Source organism: Centruroides vittatus, unplaced genomic scaffold, assembly GCF_030686945.1.
Source record: "Centruroides vittatus isolate TY-2023 unplaced genomic scaffold, ASM3068694v2 scaffold_324, whole genome shotgun sequence".
NCBI lineage: Eukaryota > Metazoa > Arthropoda > Arachnida > Scorpiones > Buthidae > Centruroides > Centruroides vittatus.
Window position 1 is genome coordinate 6,209,314 of NW_027122701.1, and position 27,336 is coordinate 6,236,649.

At 31.9% G+C, this 27,336-nt stretch overlaps 1 protein-coding gene across 2 annotated transcripts in view; it reads right to left on the minus strand.

Moving 5' to 3' along the window:
* LOC136988181 (pyrroline-5-carboxylate reductase 3-like) overlaps positions 1–27,039 on the minus strand; it is a 30,250-nt gene extending 3,211 nt beyond the window's left edge. Inside the window, exons 1-5 of one of the 2 annotated variants that reach the window (XM_067286011.1) lie at positions 26,868–27,039; positions 20,028–20,092; positions 15,195–15,374; positions 14,910–15,122; positions 390–482 (exon numbers count right to left, since the gene is read on the minus strand). In XM_067286011.1, coding sequence (XP_067142112.1) covers positions 390–482; positions 14,910–15,122; positions 15,195–15,374; positions 20,028–20,092; positions 26,868–26,949 — 633 coding nt within the window. In that variant the 5' untranslated portion in view covers positions 26,950–27,039. Of the gene's footprint in view, positions 1–389; positions 483–14,909; positions 15,123–15,194; positions 15,375–20,027; positions 20,103–26,867 lie in introns of both variants that reach the window. The other variant, XM_067286010.1, reaches the window with a different exon arrangement.
* Between the last annotated feature and the right edge of the window lie 297 nt (positions 27,040–27,336).

Here is a 27,336-nt window from a genome sequence, read left to right on the forward strand (position 1 = left end):
TAAAGATGAACTGAACTAAAATAAAGATGAAAATAAGCCAAGTGGTCGCTGGATTACACTGCATTGTGTGTTAGAAACAAAAATTATTTTCTGTTTAATTTTGTTCAAAATACTGTAACCTTTTAAACAGTATTTCATCAAGAGTTTCAAGTGTTTTAATAGTTTAATTTTGTAATGAATCATCAATTAGTTTTAGAATTTTGTTGTGAGTCAATGATTTTAATATTTATTCAAACCATTAATGTTCTTTTGTGAGTGGAGTTTAAAATCAGCAAATAAATCACTCCATTGCATAACCAATACCTCTTTCAAGTTATCTTTGAAACACAAAATTATAGTAATTATTATGCATTCTTAATCATAAAAAGAAGTACAATAAAATTCCTTACCAAAGCAGTTTGAGCTGCATATTTAATAGCAATTGATTTTGGAATACCCATCTTAACTGCACCATCAGCCATACTTTGAATGACTGTAAAAATCTAGGAAAAAAATGAGCATTTAATTAATATCAATACTATGAAGTATTCACTTTTCTTTTAAAATTTAAAATAATAAATGTAGGATTAAAACATATCCACATAATTTCATATTGGAACAATTATATAACATTAACATTAGAATAATTCCAAAATTAAAACATAAATTAAGTAAAATAGAAAATAAAAGAAAAATATGGAAATGGATAATATAGTTTATAGATTACAATGTATTTACCAAAATCCTTTATGTTACTTTGCAAGAGACAAAGTTCAAAATTAAGTTTACAGAACATATTACAGCTATACAACAAAACTAAAAAGTCTGTAACTGCATTAACTTATAACACAGTTGTAATATAATAATAATAAAAGAAACTGCCATACTAAAAAAATATGCATTAAGAAGGAAATGCTGGTACATATAAAATTTATTAAGATTACGAATGAAATGAATTCATGACAACTTGAATTTGAATAAATAATAGTATAACAGTATAAATATATCAGTCCCACACTGATATACACACATTCCTAGTCAAAGATGAAAATGAGAGGGAAAGTTAACTAGATGAGAGAACAGAAACACAGGTAAAATGAAGATTAGTGAAGACAATTCTTTAAAAATATATAGTAAGTATATAATGATGTATACTAACTGTTTATTATTATTTTATTAGTAGAAAGAAGGATAGTCAAAAAATTGAGAGCCACATTATTTAAATGAAAATAAAATATTTTTAGAATAAAAATACGAATCAGACACTTTTATGAAAAATTTAGCTTAGCTTATAAAGTCAAATTAATAATAATTTACATTGTATACAAAATGTATTTCAGTCATGTTACAAGATTCTTCCCTATGAACTTTTAAATTCTATAAGTTACATTTCAGATTTTGTGGATAGGCTTTAATCCTGCATTTATTTTAAATTTTGTAAATATAAACAAAATAAACACACACAAAATTAATTTTGTGTGTGTAGTTTTTAATATATTTGGGATGCAATTTGAAAAAATTGTAGACCTATAAATTACTACGGTACTGTCATTTGTTTGTCTGACCTTCCTTAATCATGAGAACAGTGTTAGATAGATGAAAGCCGAGACCACATATGGAAAGCTTAGGGACAGGAGGCCCCACTTAAGTATATACAAACTTCTAGTATAGAAGGGAAGTCACATGATTTAATTCAAACATTTTCTCCACAATGGAGTTACATAGATGACAGGCACAACTGTGTTGTTGACAGGAAAAGTATGATGTACTATACAGGGGCAAGACACTACTAATTTATGATCCAGATCATACATTTTAAATGAAATACATGATTAAAAATAATTTTTGCTCATTATTTATAAATATATCAAAAATCAATCATATTCTAAAAAAAAAATCAGAAAACTTTCTAATAATTATATTATTTTCTAGAACAATCTGCTTATCTTCAGATCAACAGTTTTTAACAATGAAAAAAACAAAATTTTTTAACAGCAATTTATAGAACAATAACACAAGTTGCACAAATTCAATTTAAACACTTATTTTTCTTATAAAAAACAAGTCTTATTTTAAAAAATTTTTTCTTTTTCAATTTTATTAAAAGTATATTAACTCACTTTGCTAGTAAGATCTGTTTTAGTAAAGTTTAATTACCTTAATGATTAACCTTAGAAAACGACAGTGGTACTGTACCTCATACTTTGAACAATTCTAACTTTGAATGCAAAATTTGACAAAAATTCACAATGATGCTTTGAAGTTCAAACTGTATGCATAGTGAAAAACTGTGCTCAAAACCTAACTGCAATCTGTCATGTGTCCAAGTTGTCACTCGCTCTTGCATTATGCTTGTATGTTATCAGGGCCGGATTAACCCACTTTGAGGCCCTAGACATTTTCTTCTTACCAGGCCCCCTCCCTCTCCCACAAGAAATAGAGCGCACAAAAAATATAAAACAATAAATAAAACAAAACTAAATAATGTGAAAAACTAAAAGAAATCATAAATTTTGTTAATAAAAAATATTTAATATACAACAATAAATTTCAGTTTTTCTAGAAAAGTTTGTACAGTTTGTTTATAAATTTAAAAAAATTGAAATTTATTTTATGCAATGTCTAATGAAAGTTATTATACAATAACAATATTAACTTAAAATATTAATTGTTTAATTTAACCTTTTTGGTTAATATTTAAATAATACAATATTTTACCAGTGGCGTAGCTACATATTCAGCGCCCTGGAGCAAGTAGAATCGGTGCGCTCCCTTGTTCCTCGGAGGCTCACGAAATTTATTTTGAACATTTAATTTAAAAACATATCTAATTATTTCTATTTAAAACCTTACTTAATAACAATTTATTTGAGATTCAAGACATTTCAACAATAAGATATTCAATTTAATAGATCTTATAATATAATCGAGATGGGTTGATAATAATAATAAGTGCAGAGCCCAAACAGAAGTTGAAAGCTGAAATTTGGTACACAGTTAGGGTATGCCATACCAAAGCACACTAAGAAGAAATTTTCGAAATCGATTAAGAATTACCCCGAAGAACTTAGCTTCTACTGAACTATTTTAGATGCGGTATTTTGCATTTTTGCAAGAAATTGAACATATTTTTAGACCTATCTAAAAATGTTCTAATTAGTCTCGGAAGAGGGGGACATAATTCTTGCACCCAGTAAAAACGAGTAAGATCGCCTATAATCTAATAATCTTAATCTTTGCTTTTGTTAGTTTTTGCCCAAGCAACATCGGGCTCATCTAGTATAAATATAATAGCTAGTATAATATAATGCTAGTATAAATATACTGTAATAATAAAACAAAATATAATTCTTTAAGTACGGAGTATCTAATAATATTTACTACATATTATATAAACTGTATTGACAAAATATAAGCAAGTTTAGTTTCATAACAAATATGTAATAATACATAAGAAAACTTCAAAATTATTTTCTCGCTTTTTTGTTTACAAATCGGTCAATCACTTTCTTCAGATCAAGTTGACAAGCTATTGTTTTTTCAGCTGATATAGTCAGGGGTGGATCTAGATTTTTCGGGGCCTAGGGCTTATTGAAGTCCAATGGGGACCCATTTTTGTTAATACAAATAATATCAGGTCAGTCCATAAGTTCGTGCGTATTTTTATCTACAAAAAAGCAGCAAAAGATTTTAATTAAATTTTATTTCAATCTATAATGTATTCACCATTATTTTGTACAATTTTTTGCCATCTCGATGGTAGCTTTTTAATCCCGTCTTCGTAAAATGATTTCGATTTTGAATCAAAATATTCAGAAATAGCCTTTTTTACAGTGCAGACTAGTGCAGAGAGAGCATCATCGTTGAAGTCGACGGATCTTCCCGTACGAGCCTTATCCTCCACACTAAAATCGTTGTTTCTAAATCTTTCAAACCACTTCTGCGCAGTCCTTGAACTAATTACGATTTGATTATGTACAGTATTTATTTTTTTGGCTGCATTTGTAGCATTCTCACCAAATAAAAAGTATAAAACGTGTCTTTTATATTCGTCGGTTACTTCCATTTTAACGAAAATAAACAACTGAAATGTTCACAATTCTGAACAGTATTATAGGAATGAGATCCAATTTAACACTTCGGTGTAAAAATTATCACATTAGACCTACATTTTTAACAGCAAAACAAGATTTTTCTCAAGGTCATAAAAATGCGCACGGACTTATGGACTGACCTGATACTATAAATTATCATTATTATATTATATTATTATTATTATTAACTATTTTTTACTATACGATAAATGTTAATGAAAAAGTATTAAACATTTATGATGATAATTCAATTTTTGTGGGTCCTTGACACTTGAGGGCCCAGGTCTTAAGCCCCATTAGTCGCTATGTAGATCCGTCTCTGGATATAGTAACCAGAGTTAAGATGATGTTGTAACATGCTGCTTCTTAAATAAGTTTTGATTAATTTTAGTTTTGAAAAACTTCATTTTGCTGTTGTTGTGGTTGCCCATAAAGTTAAAAAAATGAGGCATGCTGCAACAATGTCAGAGAACCTATTTGAGACTGCGGTGTGAAATAAAAGTAGTTCAGCAATATGCCAATTGTAACAATTTTGATTGTTCCAGAATATTTTTATCAGATGACACAACAAGATATGCAGGCGATAAGCACTTGAAAAGTGTACATAATTGTCGAACAGATTCAAATCTAATCGTTAATTGATTAATTATTGAATCCAAAATTTTTTACAAATGTTTTTACAAGTTTTTATTTTGCCCTTTCTAACTTGGCGCCCTCGTGATTAGTGCGCCTGGAGCAGTTTGCTCAAACTGCTTCACAGTAGCTAGGCCTCTGTATTTTACCCATAAAAAGTAAATTGAATAATGAAAAAAGATAATTTAAATAAAAGCCAAGATAGTTTAAAAAAGTAAGTATATAAATACAAATAAACTTTATATAAAAATTTAAAGAAGTAAACTATCTTATTTACAAATACTTTCAAAACAGACAGTTTGACCGGGCCCTAGACATTCGTCTCATTTGTCTATGCGATGATCCAGCCCTGTATGTTATGAATATTCCTTGGCTTTTAAAAACCTGAAGATGGCCTGTAGAACAGGTTGAAAGTGTTTATTACGATTAATAAATAATTCTCAGTGAGATAAGGTGTTTTTGCACAGGTTAAGAAGCATCTAGCTGGGTATTAATTATTTTATGTTATAATAAAATGTTTATATTTTCGCAACAGATTGTATAAATTATGTGGTAAGTATGTTCTCATAAATATCGAGTTTATAGAAAAATTATTAGAAAAAATTGAAGACCTATAAATTTTGACTGTTGTCCGTCTATCTCTCCTTCCTCAATCTCGAGAAAGGAGTTAGATACGTGAAAGTTCAGACCAGATGTGGAAAGCCTAGGGCATGAGCCCAGATTAACTATATATGAACTTCTGGTTTGAAACAGATGTCAAGTCACTTCGATTCAAAATTTTCCCCTGAACAGAGTTAGATAGATGACCAGTACAACTCTATTGTTGACAGGTATGATGCATAGGGGCAAAACCACCTCTAAAAAATTGAGAACATTTTGATGAAAAGTTGCAGCCTGGCATTGTGACGATATCACAATAAATAATTGCTTGTTAGAATTAGTTTGGTTTATTTGGTTACTGCACTGCAACACATGAGAGATCTGCCAATAAGGATGCATCCCGGGAAGACTTTTATGGGAAGCTAGATCCTATTTAGATGAAAAAAACCCGGAAAACTCCATGTGGCCAACCCATTTGCCATGCCCAAATCCATGAATAACTAATTACCAGAGTTTGGTGGTTTTATGCACTCAGCTACTGGAGGGTGCTTATTAGAATTAAGAAAGTACTGTTCAGAAATGAAAAACCTGAGTTGTTAGATGTGGAAAATATACTTATAGGTGTTTCACAGGTTAACATTTTCAATTGCACACATACAAGTGCTACATGCTACCTGTTGCCTGTTGCAGTAATTATATAGTGCATCTATTTTGCACTATACCATTATTGCAGTAATTAAGTGAATATAATATATATATTTTAAAATTATATCCTTTTTTTATAAGAATTATATTTAGTTTATTATTTTGTTAAATTTTTTGCCAATAGATGCGCTACATATAAATAAGCAAATTTAATGTAGATAAAAAGTAATTGATTTACAAAAATCCAATAGATATTTTGGAATGTACAACATTATCTAAGTTAGGGGTATATAAATATAACTGCCAGGTTTCGTAGCAATTGGTCAAACAGCCTAGGAGTGTATAGCAAACAAACAAACATTCTCATTTATATATATAGATGTCACAAATGTTATAATTAAATCACACATCTATGTTCAGATGCTTAAGTGGATAGTGTGCAACCAGTAAATGCAATTTTCATTGGGATGCAATTTGAAAAAATTGTAACCTATAAATTCCTACTGTCATCCGTCTTCCTGTCTGTCTCTTTAATCATGGGAATAGAGTTAGATAGATGAAAGACAGAACAAGATATGGAAATCTTAAGGGCAGGAGGCCCTGATTAACTATATATGAATTTCTGATGCAAACTGGAAGTCATGTTATTTCAATTCAAAAATTTTCTCCTGAAAGGTATTAGATGACTGGCACGACTCTATTGTTAAAAGAAAAGTATGGTGTACAGGGGCAAGCCACTACTAATCTGAGGTGGAGAGCATATATTTTAAATTAAATAAATTAAAAATATGATGTATTTTCCAGTATAATAAGTCCTGTTAATATATAAAAAGTACTAGTACACAAAATATATTTAAATTAAAAATATGATGAAAAATTGCTGCCCAACATTGTGACAATGTCACAATAAATAATTGCTCATTTTATTATACAGTATATATAACATATTTTAAATTTTGTATGTATTTTTGTATATTTTTCTGTAATTTACTTTGTTAATCTCGTCCCTTTTGGAATGAGGTTAACAACACCAATAAAAAATAAAGGAAAGTTCGAGTGAGGACCCGAAAGTGAACAGACGTGTTTTTATGGTCTCCAATTTTCTTTTGTCTTGCTCACCCTACACTCGACTCCACGACTACGACTGCAAAATAATACGACAATTTATAAGAGTCGACAGGATTACCTTATCCAGCAATGAGTAAATCTAGAGACAAATCCATCCCAGAAACAGGTAGTTCTACCTCTCCTCCTAAACTAAATCTTATTCCGTTTAACCCACGTGGAAAGCTAAGTCTAACTTCGTGGATGAGACTGTTTGAGAAGCAAGCGGCGAGACAAAGGATTGACGAACAAGAGCTCCACTTTTACATACCAGAGTATTTACAGCATGAAGCTTTCGACTATTTTTGTGAAAATTTAGTAGAGGAAACGGATTGGAACAAAATTAAACAAAAATTACTCGAGTACTTTCCACAGGAAGAAGAAGATTACTTCACCGATTTTGTAAATCGACAACACCAGCGAGATGAAGATGTCTTAACTTACTATAGGGACAAAACCTCCTTGGCGGAAAAAGCTAAGTTAAACATGCAACAGACCATTACAGGTCTCAATGCCGGCATAAATGCAGGAAATTAGAAAATATATGATAGCCGCACCGCCAGCCACCGCTGTCGAATGGCTTCAGAAGGCTACTAAGTTAATAAAAATTCAAGAAGAAGCAGATCATCCGCCGAAGACCCAGAAAGAAAATCATCCGGCAACTAAACCGAATCGAGAAAATTACACAGGATCCCAACACTTTGCCAAAAACCAGATACTGTCATGGCCGCACACAAAGAAAACGACGCCATCTTGGATTCCACCACGGGGTCAACCCCAGTACAGAAATTTGGTACATCACATGAGCAGACCGCCATCCCCTTGCCGTTTTTGCTATCAGCAGGGATTACCAGCACAGCACTGGAGAAGAGACTGTCCCCAAAGATATTCAGCTCCTATTCACAGAGACGTCCACAAGGTATCTGAAGCAAATGAGGCAGAACCAACTTCACCATCTTGACTACTACTAACTGTTTCAATGGAGAACAAGACGATGCCTGCGCTCATCGATACAGGAAGTTCCATCAGCCTTATATCCCAAAAACTATTAGATACTTTATCCAAATACTTTCAATACCAATCGGATGTGAAGATTATCACTACAGCTGCAGGATCTACCACAAGCATGGCTAATGTATCAATCCCTCTTAAGATTGGAAACCTGACAAAAAACATTACTTTACATGTAGTATCCAGGTATTTCCCTTATTTAATTTTATCTTATCCAGACATTAGAAAATTTAGTCTTGTCATAGATTCTAGTCTTAATCAGATCTCCCAAAATCAGACTATCCTAGCATTAGATCCTAATACTTTTGAAGTACGTTCAAATCACTCTAGTTCCACAAATAGTTACTATAGTAGAGACATTAATCATTTTTGTAATAGAATAAGTAAAAATAGTAATAGCTTATATAAGATAGATCAGAAGGAGACCCCTCAGGCTCCTAACCTTGTCTTCCCACCTCCTTTGGCTCAGAATGCAGCAGGAACTTGTAGGGGTAGGAATAGTTCTACTTCCTTAAAGGAATCTCTGCTAAATATTTTTAACATTAGGGATGTTGTTAACCCTAATCTGAAGGATGAACAGAAGCAGAAGCTAAAGAGCATTATTTTAGGATTTCGGGAAGTTTTTTCTGCTGAGAAGTTTTCAGTGCCAGCCCTAAAAATAGCTTCCCCTAGAATATTACTTAAGGACGAAAGACCCATAACTCTAAAACCTTACAGAGCATCTTACCGTGATAGAGAAGAGATTGATAGACAGGTGGAACTATTGCTAAAGTCGGGATTGATTGAACCATCGTCGTCCCCTTACGCTGCCCCAGTCACATTAGCCAAGAAAAGAGATGAGGGAAAAACTAGATTATGTATGGATTATAGGAAGTTAAACGAGAAGATTAAAGTTAACAATGAACCTATTCCCAGAATAGATGAGCTACTGGATAGACTTATAGGTGCGAAAATATTTTCTACGGTAGATATTCTGTCAGCCTATTGGCAGGTTCCTCTCCATTCTGAAGACAAAGAACTAACTGCCTTTGTAACGAATTCTGGTCATTTCCAGTGGAATCGTTTACCATTTGGCCTAAAGACTTCACCCCAGATTTTTCAGCTAGTTCTAAAAAATATCCTAAATAAATATAGATTTCCTTTTCTCATCAATTATTTTGATGACTTGTTAATTTTTAGTCAGAACGTGGATGAACACCTAAAACATTTAACACAAGTATTTGAATTATGTTCAAGGGAGGGTCTCTACTTAAATCTTAAAAAATGTCAGTTTGTTAGATCTGAAATCAATTACCTTGGGTTCAACATCCAACCAGAAAGTTACTCCCCCTCATTACCAAATATAGAAACAATACAAAAGTTAAAATGTCCAACCAATATCAAACAATTACAGGGCTTTTTAGGGTCCATAAACCATTACCATCGATTTATTCCAAATTATGCAAATTTAAGAGCTCCTCTAAATAAGCTTCTAAAGAAAAATCAAAACTGGGTTTGGACGACTAAATGTCAAGAATCTTTTGAGAAATTAAAACGAGCACTTATCTCCAGACCCATCTTAAACATGTATAACCCTTTGCTTCCTACACATCTTTATACAGATGCTAGCGGAGATGGTATAGGGAGTATCTTGAAACAGGAACACCCTGTTAAAGGATTACTTCCTATTGCCTATTTCTCCAGGTCCTTACGTGAATATGAAAAAAGCTACACCATTAGTGAGAGAGAATGCCTTGCAATTGTAGCATCTATTGAAAAGTTTCACTTTTATCTTCATGATATCTTTTTCACCATACACACTGATCATCAAGCTTTACAGTGGCTGAAAGGTATAAAAAACCCATCTGGACGGTTATTTAGATGGTCTTTGAAACTAAACATGTATCAGTATGACATTAAACATCAGAAGGGAAGCCAGAATGTAGAAGCTGATTATTTATCCAGAGCCCCCGTGAGCCATTTTGTTACCACTGAGGAAGTCCTTTCCAACCAGGATACCTCATTACTCACCTCACCCAAATTCTTCCGAGATCGTGAAGATGTAATCTGTATCAGAAAGAAGGGATTTACAAAGAAAGTCATACCTCCATCGCTTCAATACAAGGTGCTATCCAGGGCACATGCACACTATGGTCACCCAGGTATAACACAGATGCTGAAACTAATTAGTCCACGTTACTATTGGCCGAATGTCATCAACGATGTTGTAGAATTTGTTAAACATTGTGATGCTTGTCAGAAAGCAAAGACATACAACCATAAAAGGTTTGGCTTGTTAGGTGATTTACCTTCATCAAAAGCTCCATTTGACATGTTATCTATGGACACTGTCTCTGGAATGCAAAGATACGGATCTACTAAAGGCTACCTTCATGTTGCCATCGATCACTTTTCTAGGTTTGCTTGGTGTTTTCCATCCAAATCTACTTCTATAAACGCCTACATAGATTGTCTAGGCAAAATATTACAGACAGGCAGCCCAAAACGTCTACTAACAGATAGAGCACCTTCATTTACCTCCTCTAGATTCAGAAGATATTTAGAAAGGAATGGAATCAAACAACATCTAACAAGTACTCAGCGACCTCAGCACAACGGGATAGTTGAGAGACTGAACGCCACACTAGACTAAGAATAAAATATTCAGAGAATCCAAAACGATCCTGGACTCAAATGTTACGTGACGTTGTGAAAGAATACAATCAAACGCCTCATACTATAACAGGATTCCCTCCAATGTTTTTAATGTACGGAGAAATCCCCGATTCACCTGACAACTTGAATTATCCCTCTCTCAGCGAAGCACGTAAGATTGCCACCGAAAGAACTGAAATAGCTCATGAAAGAAACAGAGATAAATATAATAGTCAACACCAAACTCCAAACTTCAAAGTAGGAGACCAAATACTACTACAAACCTTTTTCCATCCCGACCAAGGAAAACTTGCTCCAAAGTATCATGGACCTTTCACCATATTAAAGATAGTATCTCCTTGTAACGTAGAAATAGACAGACCTGTCCAATCATTAAATAAATTAACTGATATTGTAAATGTAGATAAAATTATACCGTATTATAATCCAACCAACTTTAGAGTTCAAGCCGATAAATTGTATAACACCCAGCCCAACCTCCCTGAGGCTCCATGATGTCGCCTTTTCAGGAGGGGGGCATTTAACATATTTTAAATTTTGTATGCATTTTAGTATATTTTTCTGTAATTTACTTTGTTAATCTCGTCCCTTTTGGAATGAGGTTAACAACACCAATAAAAAATAAAGGAGAGTTCGAGTGAGGACCCGAAAGTGAACGGACGTGTTTTTATGGTCTCCAATTTTCTTTTGTCTTGCTCACCCTACACTCGACCCCACGACTACGACTGCAAAATAATACGACATATATGTTATGGGCAAAGTGATTAATAGGGCATTATTCATAATATCCAGCCATTATGAATAATGACTAAAATGGGCATGCAGTCTGATAAATACCAATTAATTTATTAAATTGACCAGACATTATGAATACAACTACATTCTCTTTGGGCAATTTGATTTAAAAAAACTCCACTTTTTTCATTAAGAATTATTTCAAAGTATTTAAAAAACAACATGCAATCTTTTAAAAGTATTATTAACTTACTTCTTAAGATAATTAGTAAACTGAAGTTTAATAATTAGTATTAATTAAACTAATGTTAATGAAAAGTATTATTAACAAATTTATACTTCAATCAAAAAATCAACTTACAGGAAACGTCTGGAATTTAATTTTTTTATATAATTTATTTTTAGTTTATTTATTCAAGCAATTAAGATTTTGATGACATTTGGAATTACATAATCTTTTTCCTTGTAGCATTTGCATCTATTAGATTTGCAACCAATTTTGCAGCAGCATGGACTATAGCCTTGGTGTCCAGAAATTGATGACATTCTTGCACATTCTCTAAGTGAAATTTCAGTACCCAGTACATCTCCAACAGAAATGACATTTTCTTTACAAACAGTAAATTGGTTTCTGGAATATAATAGATTTAATATACCATGTTTAGTACCCAGTTTGTAAACATTTTTATCTTCAACTGCAATGACACCTAAAATATTTTTTCCATCACTGTGGGCTCGATCTATATCTGGTACACACATCCTTACTGTATCACTAACATTAGCTGCTGTGTATTTGGAATTCAATGTATCAATCATTTTTCTGCTTGCTTTTTAAGATTAGACAAAGCCATTTTCTTTGTTTTAGACATTTATTTTTTCTTCTATTTTTGGATCAACTGTTTGGATTTTTTCTTTATCATTCACTGACTCTGTAATACTAATAATATCATGGTTTTTGGAAATCAGCATGGTTAGATCTTTTTCATGTGAAAACAATGTAGATCTTTGAACTTCATCAGTTATATTGCTATGTGAGGGTGGCATTATCAAATAACCTTTTATAATGTTTTCTTGGATAACACCTGATCTTTCACAGTTTGACAACTTGGACTTACTTCGTCAATAGTTTTAAAAAGTTTCTCCAGATCCTCCTCCATATTAATGTTGGTCAATGACTTGCTGGGTATAAAATTCTTTAGTCCAACTTTTAACTTTGCTCCAAACATGGTCTCATAGGGACTGCAGTTATTACCAGTATGATGCACTCGATTTTTCGTCAGTTGTACAAAACGTAATCCTTCCAACCATTTGTTAGTATTGTTAGTCTCCAACCAAGAACTAAGCATATTTTCTACATCTTGATTACATCTTTCTACTGAGTCCTGACTTTGTAAGTGCCTGGGCATTCCATGCACCATTTTTAACTCAGGCCACATACTACACATTTCTTTGATGACATTATTGGCAAATTCTCTGCCATTATTGCTTTGTAGAATACTTGGTGCACTGAAAATTGTAAAAATGCCTAAAAGAACATACCCTTTTAGTTTTTAACAGTTGTGGTTGAACAAATTTTGTCAGATGGTCTTGATACATGAATATAAATTTATATTGCTCATCAGCTTGCGACTGCATATCTATTAGATTGACTTGACATCTCAAGTTTATTTCATTATATAAAACTGGTTTAACTACCAAGCCTTTCTTAGGAACATTGTTTTTTCTGACAGATTTCACACAAGTTCAAATAAATTATGATCATCTTCCTTGTAATATTTTTATATTTCGTACTTAATTCTTTTTCCATACGGTTTCTACTGCCATGGCCAATAGCAATATGGGCATCATGAAATATCTGAAATATTTCTTCAGTGTGAACATAATATTTAATCAAATTACCTTCTTTTACAGGCACAACTAATTTTTCTATTTCTCTGATAGATACAATGTCATATCTATGTAAACACTGATATTCTTCCAGTAACTTAGAAGTAACTTTCATTATTGACTCTCACTTTTTGTATCATTGACAAATATGCTGATTTTGATTTGACAAAATTCACGCCTAAGTGCTAATTCCAGCAGTAAATGAACAAGACTTTAATGTTCAAACATAACGATTTTGTATCATACGGAACATCGTTAAATGTTTAAAAAAATTGGAACACAGCTGTATTCGACAGTTAGAAAAAATTTTCAAACAATAGAACTGTTTTTCTTGTTTATTTCTTGTATATTCCTGAAGAGGACTTCTAAATGGAGCCAAAAACGTTTGAACATTAAAGTCTTGTTCGTTTACTGCTGGAATTAGCACTTAGGCGTGAATTTTGTTAATATAGTTCCAGTTTATAGCTGCTAAATTTTTATCTGATTTTGATTTGACTGTTCTGATCTTTTTCTGCTATTAACTTGTTTAATCAGTAGTTGTAGTGATTATTCATATCACTTAATGATTGCTACATGAACATTACTTTTTCAAAGAAGAAAACACTATTTTAAGAGAGAAAAGTAAAATTAAAATGTTGCACAAGATTATCTACTGGTCACATAAATTAAAAATTTGGTATTAAACACAATACACATGTGAGTGCTGATTGGCTAGCATATGTTGGATGATCACTCCTGAACGTATCATTGCCACTTTGCCCAACTAGGTGAGCAGTATTCATAATGACTGGTCAATCTGATAAATTATGTTAAAGCACCTGAAATTTATTACAGTGCCCGATTTTGTTTGTCATTATTCATAATGCCTATATTAATCACTTAGTCCATAACATATACATATTTTATTTGTGATTTTCGTGTTTAAATTTATTATTAAGGCATTTAATTGTGTTATTTTTATCTTAAGTTATGTCTATTTGACGTTTTAAATTTTATCAAAATGGGTATTGTTCAGGGTCTGGGACTAGATTAATTCACTTTCTGTTATTTCTAATGGGAAAAATTTATTCAGACTTTGAATGACCTCCTGGAATGAATTGAATTTGAAGTACCACTGTATATGATTACTCCCGTCGGACAATTAAAAACTAAGTTCCAGTTGTGCAAAATTTTGTAAACTTGCAGTTACAACATTTCAGTCTGTGCATTGTTCTTAGTTGCATTTATAATTTTTGCTATATACTTCACAAATAAAATCGGGTCCAAAATTATAAATAATCCTATACTGATAATGATTTTGTAAACTTACAAATACTGAAATCAATAACTGTTCTTAAAATCAAAGATCAACAGAACTTTGAAAAGGTTAAAAAGTCAAAAAGATATGAAAATAAACTCAACTGCTGATACATGGTATTTACTAACTGATTAAAATATATTAGCTCCAAAAATAATAAGTTAAACAATTACATGAATTTAATATTATAAACTAATAATAAAAATATTAAATATTTTTTTAAAAAATCTTACTTCTTTATAATTTAAAATATTATTTCATTCACTTACAAAAGCTGGACCACTACCACTCAATCCACCAATTGCATCCATTTGGTCCTCATGAATTTCTTCACATAAACCAACAGTTTCTAATAACTTCTTAATCATTTTAACAACAGATTCAGATGTAGAAGCCCCTCTTGAAATAGCACAAGCTCCAGCAAGAACTGATGATGATACATTTGGCATGGAACGTATTATTTTAGTCTGAGGAGGAGTGTTCTAAAAAATCAAAATCTTTGGAATTATTAAACATATCTAAATATCATTAAAATTAAGTTTATTTGAAAATACCTCTTCTAAATATTTAATAGTTTTTCCACTAATAACTGATACTATTATATGATTTCTTTTCCAATAACTATAAAGCTGCTCCAGTACAACTTGTGTAAGATGTGGTTTGACACAAAGGAAGATAATTGTACAATTAACAAGAACATCATAATTTGAATGAGTCACATTGCAATTCATTTCCTGAAAGTATAAATTAATATATCATTCATATATATTGAAACATATCAATTAAAGCAGTGATAAACAACCATTTCTGAATGTGGGTTGCAAGTGAACTTCATATGCTTCTGACAGACCACATGCAGTTTTTTCTTACAGAGTTACAAGCTTTAATATTCTTAGTACCAACATACACTATAACTGCCAATATATTAGGTATTAAAATAATATATGCTAACAATATGCAAACTGGTAATATACAGTTTATTCTCATTTTTTTACTGATAGAGTTTAGTTTGAATGTTCTCCATCATGAAAATCAACTTGGTTAGGGTTGTGTAATGCCATGAAGCAAAAAATGGGAAAATAAAATTATATTGCCAAAGACCCTGGGCTGCATGTGAGTCATAGGTTGTTCATCATTAAATTAAAGAATTTCTATAATTTCTGCAGTTAATGTAAAAATAATATCCCTATACATAATATATATAGTACATCATCATCATATTGTCATTCCATTAAATCTAATGACAAATAATAAATAATTTCATAAATTTTTTTAAATATTGAATATTAATTTTGAATCATTCACTAAATATGAAATTTTCATAGTTTCAGAACTGTCAAGATAAACCAGTGTCTCCCAACCTGTATGTTGTAGGTGTGTTGTAGAAATATTAAATATTTTTTAGAATTTTGAATAAGCTCTTTTTAAAATTTCATTTATCTTTCATCTTTTTTATCACTGGCTAATTAAAGAGGAGGAGGAGGTATTCACTAAAATGCCACTTGTTGCAAAATTTGCAGCGTTAGCATACCACTCACATACATCTATGCATATGCCGGTGTACCAACTCTTTGGAGCTTCTATAAATTTTGTGGCTTACCAGCTTAAAGACTAATACTAGCTCTTAACACATTGTTTGAAACAGTCTTTTTATTTTAATTGTATATTTGTAAAATTGTGAGTTTTTGTCTTGGTAGGTTTAATTTCCATATAATCAAAATTTTTTTAAAATCAATTGCAATTTATTTTAAATTTTAAGCATTTTTATTTTAAAAAATTATGGCATGTTGCAGGAATTTTATTTACTCTTTAAATATGAAATCAGGCAAAATCGCTTTAATCTATGAGATGAAATCAGCTGAAGGAAAAATTGTTTGATTGGTTTTTCTATACAAATTTCCCTTGTAGCCTGAGGGGTAAAAAGAATTTTGTCTCTAGGTACATAGAAATAAATATTCAGAGCTTAAAGAGTCAAATTCAAAGTGTGTTGCTAATCCAAAAAGGTTGGAAAATACTGAGATAAACAATCATATATTTTCATTATGTTATATTCAACAGAATTTTTTTAAAATAAAAAGTGCTTTTATTTCAAAAGCAGGATTTAATATGGTAAATACAATGTTATAATTAGTGATGGAATGATACCAAAATTTCTCCAGATTCCAATACAATTTCCGATTCTTTTGAATACAGTACTTCCTAAAGTTTGTTTGTTTAGAAAAATTAACAAATTATATTACAAGCACAGAACATTCATTAATTAATAAACATCAAGCTGAAGAATGGAAAACACCTAAGTTTACCCCTTAAGTTTAACCCCTTTTTTATTTTAGCATATGTTATACTGTCCTAACGTATATATGTGTGGAGCCAAAAGAATTTTTAGCTCCATTTTCCTCTCTTTTTTTCAACTACATGTATATCTTCTCACAAATCATGTTGGTTTAACTGTCACTATCTCAGGTAATTAAGTTTTATTGTATAAACCATTGTACACGTATCCTAATTTTTTACAATGCATTCTGTAAATTTGTAAACCTGTAATCAATTTGCTGATAAATACATAATAATAGGACTGAAGAGGGGCATTAAGTCCAAAATGCATATCTGTTCACACCAATAAACCAACCTTTTTCCACTGGAAGTGTTTCCTGTGTGATATGTTCTCAACGGCAACATTGTGCTAAGAAAATACATGAAAATTCTCCATTTATAAGTGGATACATATGCTTTTATTGTGTACTACAAAATAAATATGTAATCATATTTTGGATAAAGTTAATATTGCAACACTACCCTCAAAGAAATTACAACTAATTAATTCACTTTTACTGGAAGAACTATCCCATTGTCATGTTGGGCCGCCATCTTTGGAAACTGCTTCTTTGGCCAATGCAATGACCGCAGGGAAAGGAAGATAAATGAGAAGATGCATTTTTCTTACACTTCTCTCAATGGGCACATTTTGTAAATGATTTAACTCCATCACATTTAATTAATACTAAATGAAGTTTGGCAAATAAGCTGAACAAATATCATTGTCATGAGTTAACAAATTTTTGAATTCATTCACTTGAGCCTTGAATATCTAGACCAGCGTTTCTCAAAGTGGGCGATAACGCCCCCTTGTGGGCAGTGAGTAAATCTAGGGGGGCGCTGGAGGCAGGGTACTGAACGGTGACCAAAGGCAAAAGTTGGGGTCACTGACAGCCGTTCCCTTTCCTCTGTTAAACGGATAAGAGGAAACATTGCATTTAATGGTTTCCAGATGTTGAGAACAATGTATGGTAAAGGCACAAAGTGTGAGATTCTTTCTCACACAAGAGAAAATGAGTTAGGGGGCGTTGGGTATAACTTTACGGACAAAGGGGGCGGTGGATCGAAAAAGTTTGAGAATCACTGATCTAGACTGACTCATCTTGAAAAATCAATTTTCAAAACTCAAAATGGCATTAAACAGCACAAACATTTTTACTCAGAATCGCATAAATGTTGTTTGAAAATTTAACGTATTACAGCACATCTGTGAATCATCATAAGTAAACACTCATTCATTCATTCATTCACATGGTACCCTCTTTACAGAGGGTTGCAGTTGATGGACAGTTCTTCTCCATTCCTCACGGTTGTAGGCTTTTCTCAAGTTTCAACTAGTCCATTTTTTGATGTCCTAAAATGTTAGCCTAGATCTTCCATTTCTCTGTCTACCCCCACCATTCCTTGAACTGCAATTTTCATCAGTTCCCCTGAGGATCCACTTATTGTATGCCCAGCATATGCTGTTTTTCTTCTCTGGATGCTGACCATCAAGTTTCTTTCTATTCCAAATCTACTCATAATCTCCTCAATCTATTCTATCTATCTAACTAATTCTTTCCATTCTTCTAAGACCGCATCTCAAAGGAATTTAATAAACCGTCACTAATACTAAGGCAGTAAGCCACAATATTTCATACAATGGTGGTTTGTGTCAGATTGGAAAAAAATAATATTTATTTGCCAACAGAAATTTAATGGTAATTGATTTTTTTATTTTTAATTATTGGCTAAAGTGTTTTATATTTGGAAGACAAAAAGTGTGATATATCTGAATGAGCAGTATAACAAGAAATAATATACAGCTACTATATTATATAGAATTAGATCAAACTTCTATAATTTTAATGATGTAAAATAAATTCTATGATTACATGCAAATTTGTAAAAATACAAATTAAGTTTTAAAAAACTCTATATGGGATATTTATTTGAAATCTTTAAACTATGATTCTTCTTTTTGGTTTATTTATCACAATAAAGTCAATTGAATTCTTGCCTATTACTCCTTTCTTGGTTAATAATTCATGTTTTGAGTCTCTGGTCACATAAATAAGAGATTCAAAATAATTAAAAAACAATAATCTTTAAAAAATTGTAAAATTTCTTAAAAATAAACGAGTTTCTAAAATTAACTCTTTTCTATCCGACTTCGAAAGAGCTAAGAACTGAGATGGACACCGTGGAAATTAATAAATACTTCTTACTTTATTATTCACCATCCATGCGTTATCATTCAAAATATCCAAATGCATTTCGCAAATTTCTTTGCCTCTTCAGTGGATATTACACCTTTACAACAGTGTTACATTTATATTCTATCAAATTTTCCCAGTACACTGTTACACTGTTGTAAAGGTGTACACTGTTGTAAAGGATTAACACTGTTGTAAAGGTGTAATATCCACTGAAGAGGCAAAGAAATTTGCGAAATGCATTTGGATATTTTGAATGATAACGCATGGATGGTGAATAATAAAGTAAGAAGTATTTATTAATTTCCACGGTGTCCATCTCAGTTCTTAGCTCTTTCGAAGTCGGATAGAAAAGAGTTAATTTTAGAAACTCGTTTATTTTTAAGAAATTTTACAATTTTTTAAAGATTATTGTTTTTTAAATATACAATAACCGATCCCATTGCTTGATATTTGTTTAATCAAAATAATTATTATTAACCAAGAAAGGAGTAATAGGCAAGAATTCAATTGACTTTATTGTACATTTTAGGAGATATATAAGGCATTAAAAATTTCATGTATGATAACCCTTTCATTGTAATCATTTACTATGTATGTGTAAAAAAGTATATTTGCATTAAATATTTTATTGTTGATGTTTGTTATCAAAAAATGGATACTAATTTACATGTATATTTGAAAATCTGGATGGGGTCCAGTCCAAGTTAGTCCAGATTTTCAACACTTCACTGCAGTTATAAAGAAAAAATACATAGTGAATTAGAATTTCAAATAAATCTTTCAACTTGTTTTAATATTTAAGTTTAAAATTTTTTGTCTTCATTTAGAAAAATTATAAATAGTTAAAATACTGGATATGAAAATTTGACAAACCTGAAATTTCTGTAAATTATTCATAGTTGGTGCACTAGCCCAAATATTTTCACTTTGTATTAAACCTGCAAAAAACTTTAACACATGTTAAACAAATTTTTTAAAATTAAATATTAAATTTTAGAGTTTCATGTCATTTCATAAGATTATTTAGTTTATTATTATCATCATTATTATTATTATTGTTAATAGTTATTTAGAAAAAATAAGTAATGATATACTGATAGTTCAAGGTGTCTGGAATGTAATATAAAATGTTTTTCAAGACTAGGTTCCTCTCATTATCAACATAAGTTTCAACATTTACAAAAAAAAATAAATAAATAAAACACTTAAACTACAATTTTAAGATATCCATCAGTATGAGTTGTTGTTGAGAGATTTTTACCTTGGTTTTTACTCAAGGTTAAACCAATACTAAGTAAACTGGTAATATATAGTTTATTCTTTTCACTGCTTTAATTTAAATGTTCTTCATCAAGGATTAGATTGCATAATGACACAAGGTAAAAACCTGATAAATAAAATTACATTTTCAAAGCCCTGGGACCACAAATTAGAATACTTCACAGGTTATGGGTTGTCATAACTGGAACAGACTATGACAAATGAGTTAATCTCTTATTTTGTATTTTAATAGATTAACAAAGTCATAATCTGCTGTCTTAAAATAAAAATACAATGTTTTGACAAATGGTTTTTTTTAAAACTCATTTTCAGGTGCATTAACATTATGATTGGAATACATATGCATTCCAATCATAAATAATTTATTTATTTATTAAATAAGCATATTGCTGAATTTTAAAGGCTTTTGAACATTTATTAAACAATAAATCCAATATGAAATATAGGGTTTTATAATTTTATTTCAATTTTCAGATATTTAAAAAATAATAATCAATTGAAATTTTATTACTTTGTTTTTAATTAATTTCAAAATTTACATATAAAATTAAAATTTTTCTCAAACAACATATAGTAAAACCTTGATTTAACAGACTAATTCGGGTAAGGAGGGATGTCCGTTAAAGCCAAAAGTCTTATGTAATAAAGTAGCTTTCCCAAACACATTAAAAAATTGACAAATTAGTTAGTTTATCTGCATTTACTTGTGTAGATACACTTGTATAATTAAAATTAAGTATGCATGAGAAGTTTAATTTCACAGAAAAGTTTTCTATATGTAGCAGTGACTCACAGCCTCTTGCATATGCACTCACCATAGTTCTGAGACTAATAAACAAGTATACAATCTAAATTAAAATAAATAAACAAACATTTTTGGATATGATTTATCCTTCTGCTTCTATTCCATTTTTCCTTTTTTTTTTTTTTAATTTCAATATGTAATCATCCAATACAGACACTTATCTTCTAGGAATTATCACATCCACAGACATCTGGGGTTGGAGTAGGAGTGTTGGTGAATGAGGTAAAAAATAATGAATGAAGGTACTGACGGCAAGGACTGTGGATAATATGTATGGTTAAGGGAAAGAACACAGGAAAAAATGATTTTATTATAGAAATTAGTAGAAAACAGTTGGTATTGAAAAATTGTGTAAAAGTATTGAAAAAGTACTTTTGCCTTGTTTAGCTTGTATGAAAGAAAGCCCACTGAGGAGGGAAATATCATAATTTCTGAAATGCATCTGGGTAGAATGAAGTTATTGATTGGCTAGTATTTTTGGAGTCTGTGGATGTGATAATCCTAGAAATAGTGTCTGAACTGGTTATATATTGAAATTTTTTGGATAATACAATTTGAGTGGTGACTCTTGGATTTGAAAAAAATAACCTGTTAACTTATATATATATATATATATATAAAGCATTTTAAAATTAATAAGGTGTTAATTTTCAGATATGACATACTGACTGAAAACTTTATCTGTCAAATCAAGGTTTTACTATAATTTTATTTCATAATTGCTCTTACATGCAAGGCCATCAACAGCTTGTATTGCACTTGGGTAGAGTGGACTGATTTAATCTTTTGTTTTTGAACAAATGAAATACATAAAATGTTTCTTTATTAATAAAAAACAGTCTTAAAAATGTTATTTTCTGTTAGTAAAATATTGTTGATTTTATAGGGTTAGAATTACTAAGGGCTTCTAAGTTTTCTCTGGGCCTGGGAAAAAATCCCTAGCTCCTCTTCTAAAAACCTGTTTACATGTATCATAAAACATGCAAAATAGTTTGTAATATAACTTATATGTACAAAACATTTTTCTCTTTTGTTGTCTGTGTTCAACTAGATGTTGCTTGTCAGAGAGATTAGTAAAAACTAGTTAGACTTGCATAACTGGTTATATAACAAAAAAACATAGAATACTCAAAGATTACACTGTCTTGACTCATGGAAGATCAGCGCTGAAAAAGTGGTGTGTGAAACAAGGGGTCAACAGCACCACCAACCTTTTATTACGTAACGGAAGAACATTTACAAAACATCACGACATAATGTGTAGTATGTAACAATGTTGTATAACATTTGATAATAATTTCGATCGTTGATTCCAACACCCCCTCAACGATTGATCGTTAATATAATCCAATAATGAAAATTACTAAGATAAAACAAAGAACAAGAAAGAATAAGAAAATAAAAGGACAAAGGATAAAATGAAAAAGGGAGACCTGAATAGAGAGTTTAAGGAAACAGTGCTTGGAAGCCCATTAAATGATGAGGGTTGGTGTCAGGAACGGCATCCAACCATAAAACTTATATGCCAGAACAAAATGGAATAATGGATAAGAGAGAATATACAAGAGTTAGGACATACCTGACAAGCAATGCACAGTCACATTGTGCAAAAGCAGTGAGAAATGAACTTGGGCTACTGAACCAAGGAGAGGTTTGGCTAAAGAAGTAAATCCAACAAAAGGAAAAGAAAAGTGTGTTAATGTTAGAATGGGAATGTTAAACATTGGGACAATGACTGGAAAGAGCAGAGTTAGTGGACTTGATGCCATGAAGAAAGCTGAGGACCTTATGCCTACAGAAAACTAGGTGAAAAGGAAGTAAAGCAAGGAAGCTAGGGGACAGCTATTAACTTTTCTCTGGAGGAGCAGATGAAAAAGGAAGTAATGAAGTAGGTATTATAGTTCACAAGGAGTTGAAAAATGATGTTTGTGAGGTAGTCAGTAGTGACAGGATTATGAGTGTTAAGCTAGAGTTAGGAGAAAGTTTTAATAGTATGTGTGTATACTCCCCAAACAGGATGTGGGAAAGAAGTAAAAAATATCTTCTGAGTGCAATTAGATAAAATAGTAATGGAAATACCAGAGAACAAGAGGCTGATCATTGGGGTGATTTAAATGGATGTGGGAAGATGTGAAAGAGAGGAAAGAAGAGTGCATAGTGGATGGAGTATAGATGAGAGAAATAGAGGGAGATAGAATAGTGTAATAAGCAGTAGTGTGTAACCTGGCAATAGTCAACACTCACTTAAAAAAAAAAAAAAAAAAAGAGAGAAAGAGAGAATCAGCTTATAACACACAAGAGTAGGGATAAGAAAGCCAGATTAACTACTTTATGTATTGCAGGAAACATCTGAAGGAAATGAGGAATTTCTAGGTGATTAATAGACATAGTGTAGCTGCAGAGCATTGATAATAGTTGACAAAAAGATCCAGAGATACCCAGAAAAAAGAACAAAGGATAAAATGGTAAAAATTGAAAGAGTGGGCCTGAATAGTGTGTTTATGGAAAAAGGTGCTTGGAAGAATAAAGTTACTGGAAAATGTGCAGGAATGGTGAGAGTTTAATAGTCATATTATAAGGAAAGCTAGAGAGGAAGTATTGGGAAAAATATCAGGAAAAGAGCCACCCTATGGAAAAGAGGCTTAGTAATAGAATGAGGAGGTGCAAGTTGTAATAAAAGAAAAAAGGAAATGAAGAAAAGATGGGAAATGTCAGGTAACAGTGAAGATAAAGAAACATATAAAGTGTCAGGCAAAAAAACTATGGCAATGGCATAAGGTTTATATAAACTGGAAAGAAAAGATGGAGATAGGTAGCTGATAACTGCAAAAGTGAGGGACAAGGCATTAAACAATTTCACATCAATAAAATAAATAAAAGATAGGAATGGTAAAGTGTTGCAAGACCAAGAGAAGATATAGGAAAAATAATTATTTTAGAAAGCTACCAAATGAGGAAAATCCAAGAGTACTATGTTATGATGGGGAGGAAATGAAAGAGTGACAGCAGATATAAGAAAGGAGATGGAATGGGGACTCAGAAAAATGAAGAATGGAAAAGCAATAGAAAATGATCAGATTCCAGCTGAGGTATGGAGATGTTTGGGCAAAGAGAGTGTTGATATTGTGTGGGATCTTATGAAAAAGGAGTGATAGCAAGAGAAGATAGCAGATGAGTGGAGGAAACATATTTTGGTGCCAATTTATATAGGAAAAGGAGATATGCAAGAATATGGAAATTAGAGGAATTAAACTGATATTGCACTCAATGAAGCTCTGGGAGAGAATTGTGGAAGGAGGGTTATGGCAAGAGGCAGCTATAGGTGAGGAACAGTTTGGTTTCATGCTGGGAAGAGGAATAACAGATGTGATCTTTGCTGTAAAGCAACTGATGGAAAGGCACAGAGAGATGCAGGCAGAACTGCACATTTTATTCATAGACCTGGAGAAAACATGCTATAAGATGCCTAGACACGAGGTATGGAGATGTACGAGAGTGAAGAGAATACCAGAAAAGTATGTAAGACTTGTAAAGGACATGTATAAGGAAACAATGACTCAAAGAGTAGTGTAGGTATGTCAGAAGGATTCAGTGTGAGAGTTAGACTGTACCAGGGCTCAGCCCTTAGCCTGTTTCTGTTTGATTTGATGATGGATATATTAATGGAAAATGTGAAGAGTAAGGCACCATAGAGTATGCTGTTTGCAGACAACATTGTGTTGTGCAAAATATCTCAAGATAAGGTAGAAAAAAAAGCTGGTGGAATGGAAAAAAAGCACTGGAAGAGAAAGGCATGAAACTCGCCAGAGCCAGAGCATTATGTATGACATCTGATGGTGGGAATGAGAGTTATACACAACTCCAGAGTGAAACATTAACAGCAGCTTCCAAATTTAAGTATCTTGGATCATATGTAGCAAGTGATGGAAGAATGAGTGTAGAAATCCAGCATAGTGTTCAGAGTGGATGGCTGAACTGGAGAAAGATGAATGGGGTGCTGTGGGATAAGCTTCAAAATGAAAGGAAGCTTATACAAAATTGTGGTAAGACCTGCAATAATGTACAGTGCTGAGACATAGGCAATTACAAGAGCTAGAAAAGAAGATGGAGACAGTGGAGATGAGAATGATGAAATGTATGTGTGATGTGATGAAGGACAGAATTAGGAATGATTACATAAGAGGAACAGTCAAGATGGGTCCTATAAGAAAGATGTAGGAAAATAGATTAAGATGGTTTGGACATGTGGAGAGAAGAAGTGCAAACTATGTTGGAAAGAAGATTGGAAAATTAGAAGTAATAGGGCGGAGGAAATGAGTAAGACCAAAGCTGAGATGAAGAGACAAGTTGGCATAGGATTTGGGAGAGGAGATAGAGAAGAAAGGATACCCTGGATAGAGAGAAGTGGAGAAGGCAGATTAAAGATATGCTGACCCCATATAAACATGGAAAAAGGCAAAGACAAAGAAGATTCTGCCTAAATCTTTCAGTTATATGCTAGACTATTGTCCTAATTTAATTTACAACTTTTGCTATGCTATTTGCTTTTTTCAAGGTTGTAACAGTGAATGACATGTCCACATTTTTCAATCCTTGTTTGATGTCCTGTTGTTTGAGAACAACACTAAAATTATGAAATTATCAAAATTTACATTAGAAGCAATTAATACTTTCAATCTCAGCTTTATATTCAATGGCTGAATAGCTAAGTGGTTAAGGTGGCAACCAACTGCTTTGAAACCAGGTACCAATCCAGACAAGTCAAAAATCCCTGGGAAGTTTTTTAGGGGTGATCTGTCCCCTATATTTGATCCCATCCCTCACCACCTGGCCAAACCCATAATGGGCTTGCTAAAAAGATCTTCTTAGTGCCCACAAGGTAAAGAGTTAAAAAAAAAAATGTGCAAACTGATACTTTGCAACTAGAAACTTTACTTGAACCAATTTCACTATGAAGCAAAATTGTGCTCTTTTAACAGATTTTATTTTTTATTAAAATTTATCCTGAGACACCTTGAAGTATATTCAACTAAATAAAAAGTTACATTGTATTTTTAATTTTGATTCATCATTTCGAAATTATGGGCACGTTGCCTAATATCAGTGGCGTAGCGTAGTGGGGGCGGCCCGCCCCGGGCGGCATTTTTTCAGAATAAATAATAATAATATCTTGTAAAAGTTTGAACCATTTCATTTCATATTTTTGTCGCACCTACGATTCGGACCGACTGAAATGAGCACGGAATTTTTCATTACTTATTCTGTGACGTAAATGGAGAATCCTCTTTCTTTCAATGAATGTATAATAATGACATCTTGCTCATTGTAGCGACTGACAACACCGTCTGTACTGACTTGTAGGGATTCCCCGTATTTTATTTAAGGGGGCGGCAAAATTTTCCTCCGCCCCGGGCGGCTGACACCCACGCTACGCCACTGCCTAATACAGTACTTTTAACACAGCGAGGTACGCAAACCAATGATATAATTCGTTTAAAATGAAATGGGCTGTCATTGGCTTGTTTATCCAGTTGTATTAAAGACGCTTTTTATCAGGCGATGCACCATCTGAAACGATCACTTCCCTGTGAGACACTGTACATATTTAAATGTCAAAACTTATTTACCAGATTTTAATATCCCATTGGCTAATGCATAAGCCATTTTTCCTGAACCAATAAATCCGATATTGCCTTCATATTCTTCCATTTTACTGAAAGAATCCCGAACCTATTTTAATACAGTTGTAACCAAGAATTGAAATGGCACGAGCGTCTACGAGCAAACACACACCTGGCTGGCTGAGACCGACTACAGCGCCTCTAGCAAAATATATCTAGTGAACTCGTAATCAGTAAGAACTAACACCTGTTAACAAAAAATTAGGAAAGAAGCTATGTTTTGTTTTATTCAATTCAAAATTTATGCTATAATAATCCACATCGAAAGTTACAAAAAAATTTTGCCTTGATTATATACGAACGAAGAATATATACATTTTTATTTTTTTTTATTTTTTACTGTTTTCACACCTTTCACTTAAACCATTTTAATATAATTTGAAAGAAATGAGATGAAAACAATCGATTTTCTTCC